Raw genomic sequence first — 25,381 nt, forward strand, 5'->3', positions numbered from 1 at the left:
TCTTATTTTTTTGTTATTTTGAATAAATAGGACCTAATAAGTATAAAAACTAAAGCTTGTCTTTGTGCAAAAAATGTCCTATGGGAACAGTAGTTTATTTATTAAATTATTTTATTGTAGCTTCATCACATTATCATTACATTACATTTAGTAGACTTTTATCCAAAGCAACGTACATACGTAATAATGTACATTTAGTAATAGAGGACAGCAGAGGTTTAAGACAAAAACATTTTAACAGGGACTTAAGGAAACTGAAGGGTAATAATGGGATAGAGGAGGAAAGGAGGGGAAGAAGAAAATTAGGTTAAAAGTAGTTCGTTTGTTAGAGGTGTTAGGAGAGGATGCAGATGTTCTTGTACTTAAATACACTTTTTTTAACATGTTGTCACTTTAAGAGTTCTTTACGTTCCACAAATTCACAAAAATTGGATTTGTTTTCTGGTGCAGAGAAGCAGTAATGTGATGTCCTCATATGAGGACGCAGGGTCTCAAGAGGTTAAGACCCGGGGGCCACACCCGGCTCTTCACATATCCACCTTTAATCTGTGAAAAATAAGGTTGTAATTTCTTGATTGTGCATCTTGTGTATGATGTGTTTTATTTTTGTACATTTTAACTGGAACAAAGGGGCATATAAAGAATTTTAACATTTTCATTATTTAACATTATTTTCACTTTATTCCCCAGACCTAATAAATATATTATTTTTTACAACTGGATTAGAGAATCTCCAGAACAGCAGCTCTCGTTTTGGTCAGAGGAATTTTGGCAGCACATGGGTGAACTGTACAATGTTATGACTTATCATTGTGTATATAAATACTAAGCTGGCAACTGTAATATAAAGATTAATGGAAGAATGGGATTCATTGTAAACATTGAGCATCATCCAGGAGACGTTTGGAATTGTTTAAGCATGTCTGCACACTGTCAAACACAGATGGACCCGTACATCTTAACACACATCTTAGAACTGTCCTCACTGCATGAAGGTACAAAATAATTATTATTTTTATTATAATTAATAATAATAATAATTAATAATAATAATAATTATTATTATTATTAGTACATCAATTTCATTCACCAATCAGCTATTATCATCTTCATCTACAGTGTCAGCTTTTAAGCAGTGGATATACATGTTATTCTACGGTCAAATAGTCTAAAAGCTGCAAGAACGATCAGTTGTAGCGGAGAAAACGAGGTAAAGAGTGTAAAAGCGGCGAGAGTGTTCAGTTGTATTAGAATAAACGGGTTAAAGAGTATAAAGCAGCGAGAGTGTTCACTTGTAGCGCAGAATAGAAGAGGAACTCCCACGAAAAGCAACTGATAGTCCAGTTTTTAGAATAAATATATTAAGATTTGCAGGGATGGTGGTTCAGCACACTGATACCATTAAACACAATATTTTATTAATATTTTTCTCCACTCAGAAACGCTTCTAAAAAAATTTAGACACATTTTCACACGAGTTCAGTGGGAAGTGTGTTTAATGTTTAATTTGTCAGGAATCAGTTGCCTTAATGGAGGAGTATAGTAATATTATGAGACATTATGAAATGAAAAATCTTAGTTTACACAACACTGTCAAAGATATATAAAGACAGTAAGTCAAGTAAATGTTGTGTAAATGATAGTAATAAAGAAAATGTATTATTATAAATGGTATATTTCATTATTTGTTTTATTATAGAGTCTGTGGCCCGTGACTGCACATATATTTTTTCTTCTGGCCCCCAACAAAAGAAAGTTTGGACACCCCTGTGTTAGGCAGTAAGTAAACAGCCAGTTCTTAGGGGGTGGGGGGCAAATTGTGTGACACAGGCTAAATTAGAAGTAAGACTTTACAATAAATATTATCTTAACTGTTTATTATTCAAACTGAAAGCTGTCCTCATCTGATGTAACTAGGTTGGAGGCATCATTATCACACGTCACATTTTTAGTCTCAAATTGTTTCAGACAGTTTAATTTGAATTTAACTTTGCCAGTGGCATTAATTTAAGTGAGTGTCCAGGAAACAAAGAGGTTAACTCTCTTCTCTGGAGTGATAAAGCAGAGCGCAGAGTGAATTTTAATGCTTCTTTGCGGATGAATGATGAGTGTGTGGTGAAGGAGATTAGGCTTTTCACCCTCCAGTACATCATCTACTCTTCTCTCTCCTCTTCTCTAGACAGAGAGCACATTCATTTCCGTCACTGTGGTGAAACGGATAACGTCGGTGAAGCGATGCTGAAGTACAGAAATGTTCTTTACAGAGAAACGGAGGGAAAGTAGAGCAGAGGGAATGTGGGACAAGTGGAAAAACAAACAATGGGAGCAGACGAGGGGACAGTGGACAGTATTGAGCTGCTGATGGAGAGAGACAGGAAGTCATTGTGCCGGAGGGTCTCTGTGCTATAAATCGATTATTGGTTATTAGGCAGGAGGACAGAGTTCCAGGCCAGACAGACGGCCTGACCCTGAATCTCAGCGCTCTTCAGCAGCAGTATCTGGATCAGTGTTTTCAGAAGCAGTGCTCTCCTGCTCTCCTGCTTGTGTTTGGTTTGTTGTTAGTGCTGCATGCTTGGATGCCCAGTGAAAAAGAAGAAGATGATGATGACGATGATGAATACGGATGTGGAGGAATGCCACCTCGCTCAGCGCACTGGTGCGAGCATCATTCTTCAGGCTATGAAAGAAGGAAAAGTCCAGCTGGCTCATTTCGTCCTGGTGGCCCTGGGGGAGGCGGCGGCTAACGCACCGTTAGACAGCACGGTAGCAGCTGGTCGGACTCTTCTGATGCATGCGTCCACGTTACCGCGCATCACTGAGCGTTCCTGCTTCATGCCGCTGCTGCTGGGTCGCGGGGCAGATGTGCAGAGACAGGACGTCGCAGGACGGACTGCCCTCAGCCTGGCGAGCGAACATGGCTTCCTGGATGCTGTCCGTCTCCTAATGCTGCACGGAGCGTCCCCAGAAACTCTGGACCACAAGGGAAGATCTCCACTGGACTACGCTGTGGAGAGACACCAGGATGATGTGGTCAGGTTTCTTCTGATCAATGAGTCAAAAGGGTTAAAAGGACAAGAAATGCAAATAAGGGAATCTAGCGAGACCTTGGTCAATAGTTTGAGTCATCCTGTTTGTCAGAGATCAGTAAGTGACCCGCTCCCCATTCAGCAGATCATCCATAACCCATTCACTCTTTACAAAGAAGAAGAGAGTAAAATACTCAACATGATTCAACACGATCACAGAAAACCCACCAAGCTAATCAACCCTGTGGCTCCTCTGCCTTCAGAAGCATCACTCTACGACCAGATCCTTCAAAACCCAAACCTGCAACCCTGCAATCCCAAAGAGAAGGAAGAGAATGCTTCATCTTTCACAACAGAACATTTTCCAAAACTAAATCAACTCACATCAAAGATAAACTCAAACAAAAATGGATTCCTTCCAGCCTGGATGAAGAAAAGCCCAGCATGCCCATTAAAGAGCCTGTCCTCAGAAAACACCATCAGCAAACCTTCTGTCAGCTTCTCTAAACGAATGGCCTCTAAGATGGCCCTGAGCTCCAGCAGCTCCCTGCGAGAGTCCCAGACCAATCTTCTAATCCCAGAAGGTGAGGTCATGGACTCTCCATCGAGCGAGATCCCCCAAGACCTTTTAACAAGGAAATTACGGCATGGCGTCAGAGATTCAGCTCTGCTGACAAACCGCCGTTTCCTGGAAGAGAGCTCCCGGAGGACGGAGCCCGCAGAAGCTTTTCCTGAGAATGAATCTGAAAGGTGGAGCTGCTCAGAAAAGCTCCATCAGAACCACATTAAATGGAGCAGAGATAAGTATCTCTCCAGCGTGATGCGAAACGCCGTTCATTACTGGTCTCAATCAGAGCAGAACCGAGCTCTCAGCGTGTTCAGAGCTCTCCGGACTCGAACACATCCGGACCTGAGATTCCTCCAAACGGGAAAACTGCACCCAGAGCAGGAGGAGCTGGTGAGAGGGGAGCATAATCACACCAGTGAGTTTTTGGAGTGAAAGTGTAATAAAGGCAGTGTTATAAAGAGATAAATGGATCGACACTGTCAAAAAATATATATATGTACTGTATATTCCAGCGACCCGCTACACTGGGAATATTTTATGGGGAATAAACCAATTTTAGCTTTTTTTTATAATCAAGTTTTTTTTATTGAAAGTTTTGTAGATAACAAATGTAGCAATATAGCACATTACAAACAAACAATGTTTTTATTTTGGCTTTTAAAATGAGATGATTGCTAAGCGACATTTCACCAGCATGTAGGTTCTGGTTGCTCAGACTCGAAGAGAGGGCGGAGCTACGGTATATCAGCCTTGTGATTATAGTGTTCTGCTGATGTCAGCCTGACCCACTTTTAGCATATTAAGCTTATTATTTTAAGCATATTATACCCAACATCTAACAAAACTAACATCTAATCGTAGCATCTGTATTGTAGTTTATATAATTTGTGTGTTTTTTATAAATTATTAAATATGTGTGCTGTAAAGTGTTTTGTGTCATTTTTTGACTGATGTTTGTGATAAAAGTGGAACATACATTACATTAGGAGATTATGTTGATTAGTGTGTATCATCCCTGTTAATCAAATAATCAAATAATGTCAAGTTAAGTGTTTCTGTTACATTATAATCAAAACCACCAGACCTGAGGATTAATCTCTATTGGAAAAAACTTTGTATTATTAAAGGCAATTTTTTTATTGTTCAATATATTTTAGAATCTTTTTAGTTGATAAAATAAACTGCTCACACTAGCATGTGTTTAGCTGGCTGAGTAACACATTTCTGAAAGCCCCTACATGTTGTATTTTAGATTGTATTTTAGAAGACCAAAAACTACTGTAGTAAATCACCTGGATTATTTACAGGGACTCATTAAATGGTTAGAGGCAAAACGTAGACTTAATCTTCCTAAAAGCTTTAGAAAATCAGGCTGAAAAAAAGATCATCAATTGCAGTATTAGAGGGCCATCGTCCAGCACAGTTTAGTAATTCTGCTGCACAAACATCTACTAAATGATATATTTACTTAATGTACAGTGTTGTGTTTAATATATCACAGTGCAGTATAACTCTTTTCTATATACACACTTATACTTATATATAATAAAGTATAACACACTTTTTTATATTACCTAAAACAGTGGTGAGGGATGAGAGTCCTGGTGGTCTGGATAACAGTAAAAGTCCTCAGGTGTTTCTATTTAGCCCTGCTTTAGTTCACTGAATTAGTGGTCTCTGAGGAAAGACAGGTTTTGGCTCTTGCACATGAATATTCATACATGCAAATATATCACCTCTGATTGGCTAACAGCAGAGAACTCCACCCTGTCTTCCCAACACAGTCAATTTTACGGCTCTAAGACTCAAATGATGAAATGTTTTCAGAGATACAGCCTTAGTTATAAAGATACAGCACTGAGTCAGACTCAAACAGCCCTGCAAGACTTTCTTTCCATGAATATAAAATACAAATTCATACAATTTACTCTGCTTTAAAAACTGGAAAAAAAACCACATCACAAACCCATCTTTGAGAATGCCTTTTTAATATGTTTAAAAGGCTTTCTCTAAAACCCAAACATTTGATTAATGTTTGTTTCTTCCAGTGCATATTTTTCATCATTATAAGCAAATAAAAGAACATTTCTATGGCTTTTAACTGCTGTATATTCTCACCACCGTCTCTAACAGAGGACAGAATTCACAACACAGTGTCTGGAAACAGAGATAGAGAGAGTAAATGTGTTCCGACAACTTTCAGTACAGTTTAATTATTAACTGAGTGAAGAGGAGCAGATTCAGACTCCTTCCTCCGGGGCGGGACGTCCCACACAGACCTGAAGATCAGGAGCGACAGACTCACTGAAAATCAGAGACCGAGTGACAAAAAAGGGGAAATCTGTCAGAGATCATCTATTAAACACAGAGACGAGCCAGGGGCGGAGTTTACGTAACGAGACGACAGCAGTGCGGAACTGAGTTTAACACAAAAACAGACGCTGAAAATGTGGAATCTTCTTCTTCAAAACCTGAATAAACCTGATTCCAGACTCACAGCTGATTTACAGCCATATACACACATACATCTCCAGACTGCAGCCTATAGGACGTCATTAAAGAGCTCAACAAACAAAACTAAATATATTACATACAAAAACAATAGTACAGTTAAAGGGGTTGGAGAATGAAACTGAAACAGCTGGTTTTAGAGCACAATAATTGATTGTGGTGACGGACAGTTCTGGTGGAAACAGGAGAGTTGAGGTGCACATTGAATTCTGCGTGATTTGATCAGCCGTGGTTTTATGTTTTTTGGATACAATCCGGGTTAGCACCCGAACATCCCTTTCAGACAGCTTCCTCTTACAGCGTCCACAGTTAATCCTGTTGGATGTGGTCGGTCCTTCTTGGTGGTATACTGACGTTACCCTGGATACCGTGGCTCTTGATGCATCACAAAGACTTGCTGTCTTGGTCACAGATGCTCCAGCAAGACGTGCACCAACAATTTGTCCTCTTTTGAACTCTGGTATGTCTCCCATAATGTTGTGTGCATTGTAATATTTAGAGCAGAACTGTGCTCTTACCCTGCTAATTGAACCTTCACACTCTGATCTTACTGGTGCAATAATGTGCAATTAATGAAGATTGAACACCAGGCTGCTCCAATTTAGCCATGAAACCTAAAATCCCACACTAAAATGATGACAGGTGCTTCAGTTTCATTGTCCAACCCCTGTAAATGGTTACTGCTATGTACAGATGTTTTGGCATAATATGAATCTGGCAGACGTTCTTTACACTATCAAACTATCTATAAAAAATAGGCCTAGGTCTGCTCAATATTGACAGATATTGTTTTGCAATATATATTTACAGCTCTGTAAAAAATGAAGAGAGCATTTCAGTTTCTGAATCAGTTTCTCTGATTTTGCTATTTATAGGTTTATGTTTGAGTAAAATGAACATTGTTGTTTTATTCTATAAACTACAGACAACATTTCTCCCAAATTCCAAATAAAAATATTCTCATTTAGAGCATTTATTTACAGAAAATGAGAAATGACTGAAATAACAAAAAAGATGCAGAGCTTTCAGAAATCAATATTTGGTGGAATAACCCTGTTTTTTTATTACAGTTTTAATGCATCTTGGCATTATGTTCTCTTCCTCCACCAGTCTTACACACTGCTTTTGGATAACTTTATGCTGCTTTACTCCTGGTGTAAAAATTCAAGCAGTTCAGTTTGGTGGTTTGATGGTTTGTGATCATCCATCTTCCTCTTGATTATATTCCAGAGGTTTTCAATTTGGTAAAATCAAAGAAAATCATCATTTTAAAGAGGTCTCATATTTTTTTCCAGAGCTCTATATGTACTGCAATATTTAAAATACAGAAATTGTCACCAGGTCAATGATCCAACATGGTGTGATATTTATAATGCACACTGTTTTAGAAATTATACTAAATTACTTATAATGAAAAAAATTTCTCACATTTATTTCCACTAAAGGTAAAGACGTTTTTTGAAGATAATATATTTAATATGCTGAATTGCTTCCAAAAACTGGATTGAATTAAAATATCCTTAAGCTCGGTTACAATATTAATACCATTTAAACCAGATTAGAGAAAAAATAACATAAATGAAAGCAGACTGCATATTATAGACATCTTCAACATGACAGCTTTACAGGAGAAGGAAAGAAAAGATACAATTTCATTGGAAGTCAATGTGAGGATCTACTGGTCCATTCATCATCAAATTATGATACAGTGTAAAGAACAACTGACTGATTTCATTGATATGGTCTGTATGTAGTAACTAGAGAATTTTTGAGGAGAGAAGCTTGTGACTCTTATGTTCTCTAGTCCATGTAAAGTTCATATCAGAGATCAGTTTAAGATTTAGCATTTCAGTCTAGTTCATTAATCTTTCTGTACAGATAAAGAACAAATTATCTATAGTTAGAACAGGGTGGAAGATTTTCGGTGGTAGCCAGCGCTCCTCCTGTAATGCAGTTTATGAGGAGTCTGATGTAGTGTATGAGGAGCCAGATCAGGGTTTTCAGCTTTTCAGAGATTTAGAGTTACAAGGTGTACATTAAACAGGTCATCTATTACATTTTTTAATTCTAAAAGATGATAAATGGTTATTATTTTATTTTTTTTATTGACTTTCGTATGTTTAGTTTGTAATTAATGTGTTGGAGGAGAGTGTTTTATGTGTATTGTATTGTATTCTATTGTATTGTGTTGCATTGTGTCTAAGGCAAGGTGTAAAACAGGTACACTATTTAATTTGTACCAGCATCTATCACAAGTGTTATTTATTTTTATGCTGGGTTTGTAATGAATGTGATGGAGGAGTGTGTTTTATGTTCATTGTATTGTATTATATTATATTATGTCTGTGGCAAGTCGTAAGTGAATGTATAGGCTATGCTGCAGTTTCTGGTGGCCCAAGAAAAAAAATCAATAAAGTAAAATTGAAGTCTAAAATGGAGATACAAGGGTTTTGTTTTTTTCTAACAGTATTAATTTTTTACATCATATTCTATTGCAAGTTGGGATGCTGTAAAATATAATAATTTTATGTCACTGAATAGACATTATTCATTTCACTGATCATAATAAAGAATATACATTAGCTACATGAACTTACACAAATAGTATTCTTTGTGCATCACACACACAAATACACACATACACAACACATATTAGTGAACATACATACAGTACTACAGTGTACTGAAATTATGCCCTGTGTGTATATATGGCTAATAATTGTGCAAAGAATATGCATAGTTACATTACAAATAAAAACATATCTAAATCCAACCCAAATGCATAGAGTGTAACTTACTACTGATTTATAATTATTATTATTATTATTGCTAAAGTGAACTGAATTATAAAGTGCAGACTATAAAGCATTAAAACCCGCAGATTTCGTCTTGAGTTTAATTGATAATATAGTTACCAATAAAACTCCTACAGACACTGTAGACCAGAGGAGGAGAAACATCAACCCAGAGAAATCCAGAGAAACTCCTGAAAGATCAGAAACACTGAGATACCAGAGAGTTCCAGTCCGCAGAGCGGGGGTACAAGGGTCCTCGTACCCGGGCACCGGGGTCCTCTGGTATCCTCTAGCCCCGGGCGCGGGGGTCCTCAAGTCCCAAGTACAGGGGTCCTCTGGGATCCTCTATCCCCGGTTACAGGGGTCCTCGTGCCCCGGGGCGGCGGCAGCGGCGGTCCCGTTGTTGGAGTCGGGTCTCCAGAAGTGCGCGTAATAAACGGCGAGGATAAAAGCCGCGACGGAGACGCAGAGGAAATACGCGATGCCCATCAGAACCTTCACCCAGATCTTGGTGACTGAGTTGGCCTGTTTTATCCACTGCTCTCCCGGGTAACTCGGTCTCCGGTCCGGACCCCCGTTAATCCGGCCGGCCGCCCCAACCGTACCCGCTGCTTTCATCCCGCGCGCTGGAGCTGCACCTCTTCTGCGGGACGGGCCGCTGCGGGGAGTTTAGGAGGGGAACGGGAGGGGGTACAGGGGGGTCCCGCAGGAGGAACGGAGCGCGGTGATCCCCGCAGTCTGTGCGGGACAGCAGAGAGTCCGAGTCCGCCTTTAATCCGGAGAAAAGCCGCTTCTGGATCTCTATAAAACTCTCTCGAGGGGAAAAACGCGCCGGACTGTATTTATTTACTGCAGATTCAGGGCGGGGAATAACTCTGCTCCTCTATTGGTCAGAATCAGCTCTAAAGACACTGTGATGAACCAATCACTAACAGAGTTCTGCTGCTGAAAAAACAGTTTAAAGGAGCAAAAACATACAGAACACTAAACAGCCTAAAGCTTCCACTTCCTGTCCCGACTGCTGATGTAAAGCTGTGATGGAGCTGCTCGACCATAGAAACCATTATATAAACAAAGATATTATATAAAAATATTCCTATTCTTTACTCAGGTATATATATATATATATATATATATATATATATATATATATATATATATATATATAGCAAAGCAGTGGTTCCCTTTTCTTCTCAGAGCAACCAAATTTTTCATCAGATTCTGTAGAAAGTAGGAATGTAGAAACACATACACTGCACTAAAATGATGATTCAGCTTCAACCTTCAGAAAGGAGATCCACATCACCCTAGGAGTGACGAGGGGAAAGAGAGAGCGCCATCTACTGTACTGTACCCAGAGAGAACAAGAGAGCCAACTGTGCTCTCTCAGGACTCCGGCAGCTGAGGGCAAGCTGGATGACTGGGATTCAAACCAGTGATCTCCTGATCAAAGAATGTCCAAACAATTAAGGCAAGGTTTACATTTATTAGATATGAGTAAAGAATGAGTAATAAAGTAAAGAAGAATGCACTCATTTACATCTCATTTACATAAAAAGTGAGGGACAAACGCATCCAAAAAGAAAGTTCTGCATACTCTGCTAAATTACTGATCTAGATGTAAAAGTGTTTCACAGGAACACTGATGGATAAACTTTACAAACAATTTATTTTATTATTATTCTACTGAGTGAGAGCGATGCTGCAAAGCCAAGTCCACCTTTAACGAGAGGTAAAATTTAATTTATTTAATTATAGAAAACTGCAGATAGATCTGCAGATAGATAGACGCTATAAATACAATACAATCACAAACGTCATGATTTCCATTGATCGATTATTGGGAAAAAGATGAGGGTTCCCAATGCAAACAGTGACTGCGTTTACACACACTTTATAATCTGATTATTACAGAATATTAGAGTTAATCAGTAATCTGATCAATGCATTCACCAGTACATGAATTTAGGTAATCAGATGAATAGACAACAAGAGTTTACAGTCAGAAAGAGTAATCTAATAATCCAATAATCTGATTTGTGCTTTGCAGCAACCAATAAACTCATAAAATCAGATGTGCCGTAAAATTCAGTTTAATTGTGTTCAGTTGCCATGCTAAACGCTGCTCGCTTATTTAAAGCACCAGGGTCTGTTTTCACACGTGCACAGACTGAGAAAAGCAATAATCCATGGTCTTAAACACACAATTACGATTACTCAGCTAAAATTCTGATCTAAATCAGATTTCTTAAATCAGATTATATTGGGATTTATAAAGTGCATGTAAACTCACTCATTAAAGAGAGAAAGGTCGATCAGTCACACAAAGCACTGGAATGTAAGTCATTATTGGAAACCTAATCGTATTGCAATCCTTGCGCTTCTTATTTTGCTAAAGGGTGAAAATCTTCACAACTAAACCAAAGCAGCCTGATTTAACAGGACACAAAAAAAGTCCCAGACCTTTAAACATTAAAATAAAATAAAACACTGAGGTTTTTTTTACACGCACACATTCTCTGCTGCCTCAAACGGTCAACATCATTTACTAGCCTTTAATTCAACACTATATTCTTTGGTCAGAATATACAGAATGCATGTACAGTCTGGGCCTGAATGTGTGTGGAAATGCAGTAAATGCAGTAAATCTGTGGTAAATGAAAGTATATCTAGCACCGGGATTTTCATGCTAATTAAATCAGAAAAAACAAGCCATCCATTCAAGAAAAACAAAGTTTTATACAAGTAAGAGCCTCAACAATCCATCCAAATGCTCCCATCTCCTTTCATTGCATAGGAATCACACATGAACTGAAGCATGCGAGCGTGATTAACCCGACTCCTCCCTCTGAGCACGACTGAAGCATGACGTCAAATCAGATATTACTTACAAAATATTACTTGTAGTCTTTATTACTTACTTTCTAACAAAAACAACACCTGTACTGATCTGTCCTGTTACCTGGATTTAAGGTAGACTGTAGTCAAGAGATGTAATATTCCATGATTAAAGCAACTGATCATCTTAAAAAAACAGAACAGTGGAAATTCACGGATTCATAACCAAGTCCAATAAAAAGGAAAATAAAATAAAAAAATAAATCCAGTCTGAGATTTAGAGACGGGAGATAGATGTAAGCGGAGCTTCTTGAGAGCTTGAGAGCGTTGACGGAGAGAAAACCACACAAAACCATAAGAGTGTGCTGTCTGAAAGTGGAGATTAGACCTCAGCCGAACTCCCTCTATCACTCCATCCATCCATCCATCAATCCTCGTTGTTTCATCCATTAGGCCTCTATCTTCTCACCACTGCTCACCGCTTCTCTCTCTGAGGATCACTAGCAGTGAAGGTTTCAGATGCTGCAAATCACTCCTTAACCTGAATAAAGGAAATAAAAACACAGGAGAAAGAAAAGAAAGAGTGATGAGGTGCAACAAATGCCTCAATAATTCCCCTGTGGTTCAGTATTATATTAATGTATAGTGTATAAAAGGTACATCAGTATAATGTAAAGCTCATCAATAAGAAAAGCTGGGGCAAGTTACATAAGAAACATCTTTGTATCCATTTCTTTGACCTTTTCTTTAGAGGTTCTTCACATATATCTCTCTAACCAAAATGGTTCTTGATGGGTTCTTGCACTGAAGTGAACCTTTTTGGCCAAAATCAAACCTTTTACTAAAAACAAACAAATCGAAACAACAAAAACGGGAAAACAGAGCTGTGCGATAAATCCCAATTTTACTGTACTGTTATAAGTGGTTTAGTTCTAGTGATAAAAAAATATATATATTTGTAGTGATGAAAAAAAATATATATATAAAAGCTCTGTTTCTCGGTAATGTGCTTAAAAAGCAGTATTCAGTAAATAAATACTAAAATATTTAATATTTATAAATAATTTTTTATGCTGTGGGTGGTTGTCAAATATTCAGTGCATCTATAGTCCTTCTATAGCACTGCTCACAGACCCTTTAAATCACCTTTATAAAATAGAGTGAGTACAGATAAGCCAGAAACACAGTTTCTTCTGTAAAGCTTGTTAATAATTCTGCTTTCTCTGTTCTCTAATAACAGAATCAGTATAAATCAGGTCAGGATTATCCTGTGGTTACTCTCCATTTTAGTCCACTTTTTGACTGACTGGGTACACATGGATACACAGATACTCTATTTAATTTCCTGGAAAGAAAAATAGCAAACGTTTTTCTTTCTTTCTGGACAGAAAATAACAGTGCTGTTATTAAGACAGAGACGCATGACTGCAAGATTGCAACTGATGTGATAAAACTGCATTCAGTTCAATAACTGCTATAGGTTATGAATTATACATATTTCGATCCTCTCTCTCTCTCTCTTTATCCAGGTTCTATAAAAGAGCTGCTCGTCCCTAAAAATTTACCTGATGTACAAAATTAACAAATACAGTATTATAATAATTCTAACCCTAACCCAACTGTAATAGTGACCCGTAGAAGGCAGAAGGTGCCTCTTGCAGTGCTGGAGCCCACACTGTGTTATTTTGTGCTTTTTCTCATGAAATACACCTGAATAAACTCAGAGTACACAATATAGAAAAATAACTAATCAAACCATGTTTTTAAAAAAATGCACAAGTTTGAATGCTATAATCACACAGCTCTTGAACTGCAGTGAACACTGAGCACACATCAGCTCCTCCGCTTGTCCAAGCATAGTCTTATTGCAGTTTTATGTGTTTTGCTATAGGCTGTATGTTTAAAATAAATAAACTTGTTTGTTCAGAAAGTGTTTTATATTTGTATACACTATAAATTATATTAGAGTAGATGTAGACTAAAAAATGAAGGGGTTAATTCGGGCTCAGACTCAAATGGCCGCATCAGGCTGGAGTTTTTGGGCCCTTTCTCAGCTCTGGGCTGGTTGGCATCACTTGATGTTAGTTGTCATGCACTGCATCATGTTTAATCAGATTATTGTAGCGTGAATATAAACGCATAGTTTCCTCAGACTCTTGGGGAAAGTGTTTATATGAACACCTCAGTCAGATTCTAGAATGGCTTTGCATGTAAACATAGCCAATGTGAATAATACAGATCATTACCTGCTCTATTTACACACGGGTTTATTTACAAATAACCTAGAGTTTATATTTGGGGGTCAGAAGGATGAAGTTTGGGTCCTGATACAGGTAACGTTCTGAAATGGTCTGGGTTACTGTATACTGCCTGTATAAAAAAAACTTCAGTTTGCATCCAGGTATGATTACTGTATTCAAAATCTGCCAAAATGAATTGCACCAAAAGTGGAACTGATCCAGAGTCCTGATCCAGTGATTTAAACAGACTAAAAGGTGCTGGTGTGAACACGTCCTAGGATTTAGCAAAATACACAAATAAACATGTGTGTTCTCCAAAACAAGGATCTTATAGAGAATCCCTGATTTATTAAATTTGGAAATTTAATACATTTTTAAATATATAATAATAATAATAATATACTTCTCACATTGTTCTGAAAAAGGTCATTTAGGGAAACAAAAGGTTTTTTTTTTTAGATAACTCCAGGACTAGACCACTAAGAGGAAACATCCAGTAATCAATTAAAGACAGTGAATGAGTTATTCTATCTCCTCCAGGTTTCCATTACCACCCACCGCCAGGCCGACCACACCACACTTTCCATATAAAAGCTTTTCTGCAATTTCCTCCCTATTAAACCCTGTTAATGTGCAGCAGTAATCAGATTTAGAGAAATATAAGAATTGATTACGGTGGACTGGGCAGTGAAACAAAGCCATTAGAGCTTCTATACTGATTTTTAGAAGATGAAGATATCAGATCAGAGTCTCTAGATTTAAAAATAAAACTGAAAAAACAAAAATACTTGGACATGTATTAATGTCTTCAGTCTTCAAAAAAAAGGAATACTATATATAACTTCATATTCAGCTCTGGAATAAAAAGAATAAGAGAGCACTTCAGTTTCTGAATCAGTTTCTCTGATTTTGCTATTTATAGGTTTATGTTTGAGTAAAATGAACATTGTTGTTTTATTCTATAAACTACAGACAACATTTCTCCCAAATTACAAATAAAAATATTCTCATTTAGAGCATTTATTTACAGAAAATGAGAAATGACTGAAATAACAAAAAAGATGCAGAACTTTCAGACCTCAAATAATGCAAAGAAAACAAGTTCATATTCATAAAGTTTTAAGAGTTCAGAAATAATCAATATTTGGTGGAATAAACCTGGTTGGTTTTTAATCACAGTTTTTATTCATGCATCTTGGCATCATGTTCTCCTCCACCAGTCTTACACACTGCTTTTGGATAACTTTATGCTGCTTTACTCCTGGTGTAAAAATTCAAGCAGTTCAGTTTGGTGGTTTGATGGTTTGTGATCATCCATCTTCCTCTTGATTTTATTCCAGAGGTTTTTAATTTGGTAAAATCAAAGAAACTCATCATTTTTAAGTGCTCTCTTATTTTGTTCCAGAACTGTAAAAGCGAGATTCATAGAAAGTTAAGTGTTAAGAAAGTTCATAGAAAGTTAAGCAGGTTAAGTGGGTAAGATGCTTCTACATGTAAAGTCATGTACACAACCAAGAATATCTTATTACAAATTAAACTGAATAAGAGTATAACTTGGGATACTTAATGACACTTATCAATTACAAGGAAAAAAAAAATCTTATTTTTATCCACCTTATTTTTCATGATTATGAAGAGCCAGGGATTTATTTGTTATTCTGTGTGTAAGAATCATGTTCTGGTGTCAATAAACATTACAACCAGAGCAATAATACAGATAACTACAAAGTCACAATAGAAAAGATTTTGCTTAAACAACAGTGTATTTCACAATTATTAATATTATTGTTTTTTACTTGTATTACTCTTGACAGACAAAATAAGGTGGATAAAATAATAAGCCTGTGTTTTCCAGATACAGAATAAACATAAAAATAATTTATTGATTGTGTTTTTTCATTAAAAACCACAGAGCAGTTCATCTGTGTGTGGAAAACCAGTCCGATAGACTTCTCTATAGTGTAAAATTAAAATCATACGGAGAGGGAGACAAATACAGATACAGGCACAATGACGAGCAGCAAAACATTTATTATGCATTCCAGCAAAATTACGCACAAATGCATCCTTTCTACACATTCACTACATTCAACTACTGATTTAAAAACATTTTAAACATTAAAAATATGTATAAAATAACCCTAGAGGTAACCTTACCGGTATAACCTTACCTGATACAGGCTGAAGGGGAAATGGACAGTATAAAAATCCACCCAGAATAAAATACCTTAAACACATTCAGTGCTTTATGTTAAAGGAAGGAAAGGTTGGTGGATGCTTGCAGCTTAATTCAATTGTCTACCATACATTCTGCCTAACAGCCAATCAGCTCGGGTATAACAGCCAATTTAGGCATCATTTATCCCCTCCTACGTTAATGAGAGCGTGCAGAAATCGAATGAGATGAGAAAGAGAGCAGGATGCACAGAATTACAGAAGCTCATCGTCTGCAGGAGGAAGAGCTGAATCCATTCAGCACCACATCACTCACTCATGCTTAAGCACACATCAATAGAGGCGATACAAAAATAAAAATAATAATAATAATAATAAAGAACATCAGATTTTCTCAAGCAGTGAGTAACATGCATGAACAGACCATATTTGCAATACCATATGCAAACAGGGGTGTTACGATACACAACTTTCATTATTGATGATATTTACTGAATTACATGATATAATACTGTTTCAATACTAAATTTAAAAACATTGTGGTTTCTTTTTTTTATTTCAAAGTGAATTAAACAAATTAAATACAGAACTTTGTGATTTTTTTGTGCTTGATTTTACTTCTAAGCTGTGTAACACCACACAGGAGACCTGTTAGAATTACTAAAATATCAATATCATTTACTATATCATCGCTGTCCAATAAAATAACAACAACAAGTATCTCCATTTTCGTGGATTTTTAGTTTACTACATAATTTGAACAGACTGTCCCTTACACTGTACCAAAATTTCTTAACAGAAATACTTCAAAATGACCTGAAATAACATTTCATTTTACATTAACTTCCATTGAAAGTTAGGAAGGTTTTTATTCTCTCCTGTAAAGTTGCTGTTTTGGCGATTGAGACTCTTTTTTACGTTTTTCTTTGGACATCAACTATATCAACAATATGGTTAACAACAAGAAATAGAGGATTTTAGTGGAAGCAGAGCTTTAAAAGGGTGTAATTTCATGATGATGCATTTTTTTATAACATCAATTATATATTATTAGTGAATTTTGAATAATTGTTCAAAAATATTATTGGGATAAATATGAGTTCCAAAACGTAAGTTATTGTAACAGGCCTACCACACAGGTTAACTGTATTTAATTGATATTCATTATTCATTATTAATGTGTATCGTAAGACCCCCAAATTCCCATTTAAACACCAAAGGAAGGAACACCACAAGCAATGCAGAGAAAAGGTTTCCTGATGCAGTAAGTGGGGAGGTTTTAGTTGTGTCCATGAGGAGGAGGAGGAGGAGCCAAGAAGGTTCACAGAGGAGACTGAGGTCCAGGGCAGAGAAGAACCATCACAGAGGCAGCAGCAGAGCGACAGATCCATTTATCATAAAACAGACACGACTAGCAGAGTCACGATCAGACAGATCACACAGGGACAGACAGAGAGATGGACAGAATTAAAAAAATGAGAAAAAGATTGAGAGAAAGAGAGAGAGCAGATAAGAGGATGATAGAAATGAAAGAGAAAGGGGCGGGGCTTTAGTTAGTGCTCAGATGTCAGTCACGGTGAGGGAGTTCTTGCGGAAAGCCACGGTTTCAAAGTCGGTAATAAGAACAGCACCTGAGCTCGGCTGATCCAGCGGCTCCTCTACAGCGTCTGCTGCTGCCGCCTCACCGCCACACTGCCTCTGATCCGCCTCTAGAGTCGGGGCTGCAATCTCCTCTGAGTCAGGAGGAAAAAAAAAAGAAAAGAATATATAAAACGTGTGTTCATGTAGAACAGATGTAGAAATACAGCAAATATTCTACCGGATTTTTCACACTATAAGGCGCACCAGGATTATAAGGCACATTTTAAGTGACACTAGTAAGGAACAAGGGTGTCGCAATGTTTTCCTTCTAATTCAGCAGGGTGATGGGTGGGAAGACCTGTAAAGCTAAGGTTAGTTAAGTAAACAAAACTGTAATTCTTTAAAAAAAAAAATAATAATAATAATTTTCAGACGAGTCAGAGAAGTTAAACGAGTGCTGAATGTTAATCTACACAGGTTTCTCTCTTGTAAACTGTTTATTTGGGTGAGTAAAGTGCCTCTATTTATTTACAGTGAGCTTAGATTTACAGATTTCCACTAAAACTGTAGCATTAGCAGCTAACACGACAGCGCTAAACTGAGGAACCCTAAGTGTTTTGGTAAGCCAGGGTGATATTAGCTAGCTACCCATGTAGCTTGTTTTAACACGGTAAACGCACAGATTACAGTCCAATATACTCACCTCTGAACAGTGAAAAAGCTAACACTTAGTGCGGTTAGCGGCTAATGTTTCTCCAGCAGTGCTAGCTGGGGTTAGCAGCAGGCAACAGTCCGATATACTCACCTCTGAACGGCCAAATGGCTAGCACGGTTAGCGGCTAATGCTAATACTGCTGGAGAAATAACTGAAACTCCTGTATAACTCTGTACTTCCTTTGACCTGACTGATAGAATTCATACATAAGGAGCACCGGATCATTTTTTGGGAAAATTAAAGTATTTTAACTGCGCCCTAAACTGCGAAAAATACGGTAAATAAAATTAACACACTGATATTATTTTTTACGTCTCAGTATCTCATCATGATTAGAATACATGTTGTATATACTAAATATGTATATACATGTTGTATACTAAAGCTGACTGACACAGAAACTAGTATATAAAGCTCAGAACAGTGCGTAGACTTTAGATCACTGTTAGCAGGACGTGCTGATGTGATTACCCTGCTGCGAGTCCTGAGCAGGCGGCACGCTGGGCTCCTCCAGGGCTCTGCTGCTGGAGGGAGAGTCAGCAGCTGGAGCAGCAGCATCAGATGATACTGGTTCCTCCTGAACCACCGGAGCTGCTGACTCTACAACTAAAAGAGAACAAATTTACTGCTGGATACCAGTAAATTTGGAGACTAATGGGCTGGACTTAATATATAGACTATTCTATATAATATGGCACACACAAAGTACAGTGCAGCCCTGACAGTAAACTTCTCTACCTGATCCACTCTCAGTCAGAGATGCAAAATACAGTCACGGGTAGAGCTGGGGATTGTTTAAACATTTTGAGTATCGATACTGGTACAATGCATTGAATAAGATACTGATACCCAAACAATATTTTTATTTAACAGCCCACATGAGTAATCTCATTCTCATACTGACATCATGAGAGGCTGCCGTACAATGAGCATGTTTAAACTACAAAAACAATTCCTGAGCATTTTACTGGATGCATTTCAGAGTTTGAGTTATTTTTAAGAAATATCAGCATTAGATTGGCACAATTAAATTAGATGTATATGAGTGGTGTCAATTACTTAAAAAAATCTGTATTATTGTGAGTAGACCTGTTATATAATTATATTACCGACTTATCGTACAATAAATAAACACAACCTCAATAATGTTTGATATTGTGATATCATCTATTATTGTGTTTATTTGTATGATTGTACACATATATAACAATGAACAGTATTTTAGGCAGCAATAACAGACCAGTGCTTTAATACACTGCAGTACTGGACTATAAACTATGATTATTAAAATGTTGTTTTCTTTAATAGGGTATCATTTCTTTTTTGTTATGATATTCTATTATCATTATATCAGTGACATTAAACGGTCTTAAAATGACAATAATATCGACAATAATAAGATTTCAGCACAGCGGCGACTGCGTTTCTGCACCCGCTCTCTGTTTCTGTGCATCAGGGAGCCGTCGTGGTCGTTTTGTCCACGCTATGTGCATTTCATGCAAAGTATAAAAAACATGCATCACATTTTTTTTTCTTTTAGACCTTTTGGTACTCGGTATACTACAGAGTTATTGTCGGCTACATTGAAAATGAGGGTTGCTCTTAATGTACTTTTGATTTAAAATAAAGGTTGATTGATTAATTAATTGATTAACTGATTGACTGATAATTTCCTACCGGGCTGAGCGTTATCCTGTGTTTCTGACTCTGCGGGTTGGTTTGCGGCGTCTCCGGCTCCGCCCCCCTCCTCTTGCTCCTCCCCCTCCCCCTCACGGCTCTTGTTCTGGTTGGGGCTGCTCTCGGTGCTGCTGGGTCTCAGGGGGCTCTCTCCCAGGCTGCTTTTAGGAGACAGCATCTCCATCTCCTCGCCCCAGTCTGATACGGGCTGGTGTCCGTCCAGAGGAGTGAAGGGGCTGAGGGGCTTGGTGGGCTCCGGGGTGCTGAGGGTCTCCTGTGGGGAGGGGATTCGGACTCTGGGCCGGGGGGTCCGCTGCCCCCGGGGACTCGGGGTGGAGTGAGCCGGGGAACCGGAGCTCTTCCCTGTGGGTTTAGAGTCTTTCTGTGAATCTTTCTCTTCATCTTTACACTCCTCTCCCTCCTCCTCTTCCTCTTCCTCTTCCCCTTCCCCATCATCAACTTCCTCTCCATCGCTGGCATCCTCCCACTCATCATCATCTTCCTCAGCTCCGACTCCGCCGCCTGGTTTCTCTGTTGCAGTTGCACGCTGCGCCGGGGATGATGGGTAATGAAATGATTATTAACAGTAAACAATAACATTTCATCAAAACAGCCTAAATGCACCAGATGCATTAAACATGCACATAGTAAATAATATAGTCCTATAATAATAACCATATTTTTGCACTAAAAGGTGCACTGGTCTATTTTCATACAAAGGGGGCAGCGGATTATAAATCGCATTTTAAGAGACACTATCAGAGACTTCTACTTCAGCAGGTCTCTCCGCTGGGTGGTGGTGGGGGGTAGCTAAGTTAAGTAAAGCTAAGATAAGTAAACAAAACTGTTTAATGTTAAAGTTAAACAAGTGCCGGATATTAAGCTACACAGATTTCTCTCCTAAAAAACGGTTTATTTGGGTGAGTAAAGCACTTCTGTTTATTTACAATAAAAGCTTAGATCACCAAATTTCTCCAGCACTAAGGCTGGAGCATTAACATTAGCATTAACATCTAACCGCTTCAGCAGTGCTAGCCGGGGTTAGCAGCAGGCTATAAGCCGATAATAATCACCTTTGAACGAGGAAATAGCAGTTAGCAGTTAATGCTAATGCTGCTCCAGTCTTGGTGCTGTAGAACTAAACTGAATCTCCTGTATAACTCTGTACTTCAGAGGAGTGACTTTACTGCTCCTTAATACCTGACTGATAGAATTCATACATAAGGAGCACAGTGTGGATATGAATTACAGATTGGGACATTAAGCTGGCCTGGAGGAGGAAAAGCAGTTTGTTGGTGGTCAGGGCAAATTAAATGCTTTTATAGGGCATTTATTGAGAAAAACTTTTAAAAGCACTTCTACCTTTTCCGGTGGAGCTTTGGGTTTTTCCTCTTCCTTCTTCTCTTTCTCTTGCTCCTCCTTTTTACCCTTTTCCTCCTCCTTCTCTCCTTCCCATCTGTTATCATGCATACTTCAGAAGAGAGACATTTTTATTAACATTTATTACATTTAAAAACAGAACTGTGCGTCCAGAACAAACTGCAGAAGTTTGGCATGAAAAGAAATACAGGAAGGACTGATAAAGTCACAAAAAAGTCAACAAACAGCACAACAAATACAGGGTTCATACACTTTTTAACCAGTACATTTTCTATTATTTTTTCATGCCTTCAAGGCAAAAAAACAACAAAAAAAAAACAGGATTTTTAAAACATCAGTGCAGACATGCACACTAAATAAAAAAATCAAATTAAAATTGATTATAGTAGGTCTAAAATGAAACCGATAAAATGTTGATACACAATCTTAAATTGTGCTATTATACCATTTTTGCACTACTGTTATACGAGTTCTGTTTATTCTTGCACTGTCATTCCATCTTAATCATCCCCCCATCAATATTGCACTATTGTCTTGTGTCTCTTCTCTCACTTATGTCTATATCTGTGTCCTTGTTGTATTGTAAATATAGTGTTTCCCTTTCTTTTATATTTATAATCTTATTTTCTGTACTTGCTGTAATTTTTGGGAAAGAGAGTCACGCAATTTCAATAACTTTAATAATGAAATGTGTATCATATCCTGAGAGCTCCATTGGGTAGGGATTAATTACTGAGTTAACTCTGAGCTGATGTATTTGTTAGCTCAAAATAGACCATTTTTTCATGACTTTTCCAAAACTTAGAGGCCTGTAAATTGCCATTGTTTCAATTGCATGACTTTTACAGGTTTTTCATGACCGTATGAACTCTGCAAATATCCTAATACACTTTCTACATTTCTAAACCCAGGGAAACGGGGACATGGTAATGGGCATTTTGCATTTTTATAATGACAGAAAACCTTAAGCCTTTAAATCAACTGAAGGCCAAAGAGGAGGCGGTTAGAATGATGGATTGATTGATTGATTTCAGTAGAACCTATTACCTGTAGCTCTTGCCCTGACCTCGTCCTTTCCCTCTTCCATGTCCTCCCTGGTTCCTCTCTTCTCGTCTGGGTTTGCCTTGGCCCAGAAAGTCTCCGAACGTGGGCACTTTAGGAGGCCTCTTCCCGTCCTCTGCAGGTAAGAGGAGTTTAGTGTTAGACAGGGATCTTACAGGGATGTCTGATGTTGTTCTGCTGGGTAGTAATTACATAAAAACAGGCTGGTAGAGGAGAGCACAGAGCTCCAGCTCACAGTAACAGATGGCTCTGCAGTCAGCATGATGGATTACTGTCTACATACATCAGTGAGGAGGAGAGCAGGAGAACGGTGAGGAAAACCATGCAAATGTGACCTTGACTTAAAGGAGCAGTTCAGCAAAAATCAGATTAACATGATTCATCACTGACCTCAGACGCATCTCTCTGATGTGACACCAGGTTAATGTTGCTAACAGACAACGGACTAATCGTCAAAGCGTATTTCAGTAAATGTGTATTCAGACATCTACATTTATTTGCTTCAAAATGTAATCAAAAAGCGACAAAAACAAGCTTTCCGAACGATTAAGTAGAATTATATGGATAAACCATATTTAAACATTTCTCTCTGAAGCCCCGAGAGAGCACACCCAGTTGTCCTCGCTCTCTCTGGGTGGGTACAGTACAGTAGATTGCACTGTTGTTTCCCTGCATCACTCCTAAGGTGATGTGGATCAGTGATGTGGCTGCGTCTGTGAGCTGATGTATCAGAACTCAGTCGCTGCGCTTTCCTCCGAGCGTTTCCTCCGGTGTGATGCTACTCGGCAATGCTACAGCAACAGCAGCAGTTCAAAAAGAGGCGGAGTCTGATTTCACATGTATCGGAGTCACATGACCTCATCATGTTCAGTAGCTCCTCCATTTCCACTCGCTGTTGTGTTTTTTACGTGGATCTCCGTGGAAACCGTGGCGCCCCCAAAGTGTAACTACGGTGCGCGGCAGTGGACAAATATCTATTTTATTAAAGGCGAGGAGACGAAACTCAGAGATGTGCGTCCGGACGGGACTAAAATTACCGGAGGAGCACGGAGTTCAGAGAAAAACAGTAGATAATTCAGCCTGTAATTTTCTCAGAGGACGTCTGAGATAAACACCTACATGATCGTTCTGGACGGGAATAAAATCACAGAGGAAAAAAACCCATAAAAGAGAAAATTACCCAGAACCCTCTGAGAAAATAATCACATCTAATACCTTTGATTTCAGAAGAAATAAGTAAAACGCAGGTGTCCCGATGTATTTTTATCCCTATTGTGCAATCTTCACTGATCAACTGCATCTTGGACAAGTGATAAATTATGTTATACTGTTAAACTCCTCCTTTAAATGAGGGAAAAGTAGCCTCAATTAAAGACGATGAGCCACACAGAAACAGAAAAGCGTAAAAAAGCCAAACAGGTGCAATAACGCCAAAAGATGCAAAACATCTACAGAAAAATAAAATTAATAAATATTTCCCATAAATATACTGTGTTGAGTCTGGTGTATTACTCAAGATAATCTACAATTTAAACCAGCATAAATAAAGACAGTGTGGCCACTAATCACACGTTATGTGAGGACACGGTTAGAGTGAAGGCTGTCCTCCGGCAGGGTCATGGTGGAGTGGGGGGTAACAGAAACACATGGCACACACAGACAGCACCATGCCGCAGGCTGACCTGTAGCCCCGCCGCGCTGCTGAGCACGAGCATTACGCCCTTTAGCTGCTGAGAGAAACACATCACACAACATCAACTCCTAAACCAGAGGCTGAGGATCACCATACAGCTGCAGTCTAGCCACAAAATCACATTCACACAATTACAATAACCATATCAGCCATTATTTCATATCTTATATAAAAATCTTTATTGTGGATCTCAAAATAATACCTTATGTTTTTCTTAGGCCTATGAAAGGCCAGTTAACATAAATGAGCGGATATATCAATATCAATTTTTACTGTTTTAACATTTCATTACATTATATTTAGTGTCTGCTAAATATAATGTAATGTAAAAACAGTGGTCTCATTTTAGGCATATTTAATTTTGAATATAAAAAACATAACTGTTTTGATTTGTGACAGTCTGATATTAGAGAAACACTAGATAATAAATAACTTAATATTAGTATCATGACATTTTGGATCACTGACTTCTGTTACTGTAAATCTGATAAAATTCTTGTATTATTTAATATCTCAGTTAGGGGTGTACCATATCATATTGTATGCAGTAATAAAATTTATTTTTCATTTTGTTGCAGTAGTGTATTCTTTGTTTTTGTTTTTTTATTCAGTGTTTTGATGTGATTTCTGGCAGATTCTCATACCAGTTAACATGGAAAATCCAACCAGATGCTGCTTGTCATTATAACCCACTGCACTGTCCTCTGTGGGTGGTAATGCCTTTTATGATGTATTCCCGGTAAACGGTCACTGTGGATCAAGAAACATTAGGTGCCCATATAACTACAAAAATAAACTGCCCCATAAATATAGCACCCATTATCAAAAACTGTAATAATCCATGTCCCCCTGCTGTGAGCTGCACTGTGTCCAGTCTTATACAGACACTACCCAACTGATTTTCAATGACTTTTAGCTTGAGAGAGAGAGAGAGAGAGAGAGAGATACAGAGAGAGAGAGAGAGATACAGAGAGAGAGAGAGAGAGAGAGAGAGATACAGAGAGAGTGAGAGAGAGAGATACAGAGAGAGAGAGAGAGAGAGAGAGAGAGAGATACAGAGAGAGTGAGAGAGAGAGATACAGAGAGAGTGAGAGAGAGAGAGAGAGAGAGAGATACAGAG

General features: G+C 38.0%; 1 protein-coding gene across 6 annotated transcripts in view; it reads right to left on the reverse strand.

The window, feature by feature from the left end:
* Window positions 1-10,366: 10,366 nt before the first annotated feature.
* ccdc9 (coiled-coil domain containing 9) overlaps window positions 10,367-25,381 on the reverse strand; it is a 31,184-nt gene continuing 16,169 nt past the window's right edge. For 2 of the 6 annotated variants that reach the window (XM_049467199.1, XM_049467200.1), the window contains exons 10-15: window positions 24,251-24,298; window positions 22,554-22,683; window positions 21,489-21,597; window positions 20,127-20,673; window positions 18,921-19,055; window positions 15,233-17,886 (exon numbers count right to left, since the gene is read on the reverse strand). In XM_049467199.1, coding sequence (XP_049323156.1) covers window positions 17,714-17,886; window positions 18,921-19,055; window positions 20,127-20,673; window positions 21,489-21,597; window positions 22,554-22,683; window positions 24,251-24,298 — 1,142 coding nt within the window. In that variant the 3' untranslated portion in view covers window positions 15,233-17,713. Of the gene's footprint in view, window positions 12,280-15,232; window positions 17,887-18,920; window positions 19,056-20,126; window positions 20,674-21,488; window positions 21,598-22,553; window positions 22,684-24,250; window positions 24,299-25,381 lie in introns of those variants that run through there. The other 4 variants (XM_049467203.1, XM_049467201.1, XM_049467202.1 and 1 more) reach the window with 4 other exon arrangements.

The sequence above is a fragment of the Astyanax mexicanus genome, chromosome 18 (assembly GCF_023375975.1).
Source record: "Astyanax mexicanus isolate ESR-SI-001 chromosome 18, AstMex3_surface, whole genome shotgun sequence".
Classification (NCBI taxonomy): domain Eukaryota; kingdom Metazoa; phylum Chordata; class Actinopteri; order Characiformes; family Acestrorhamphidae; genus Astyanax; species Astyanax mexicanus.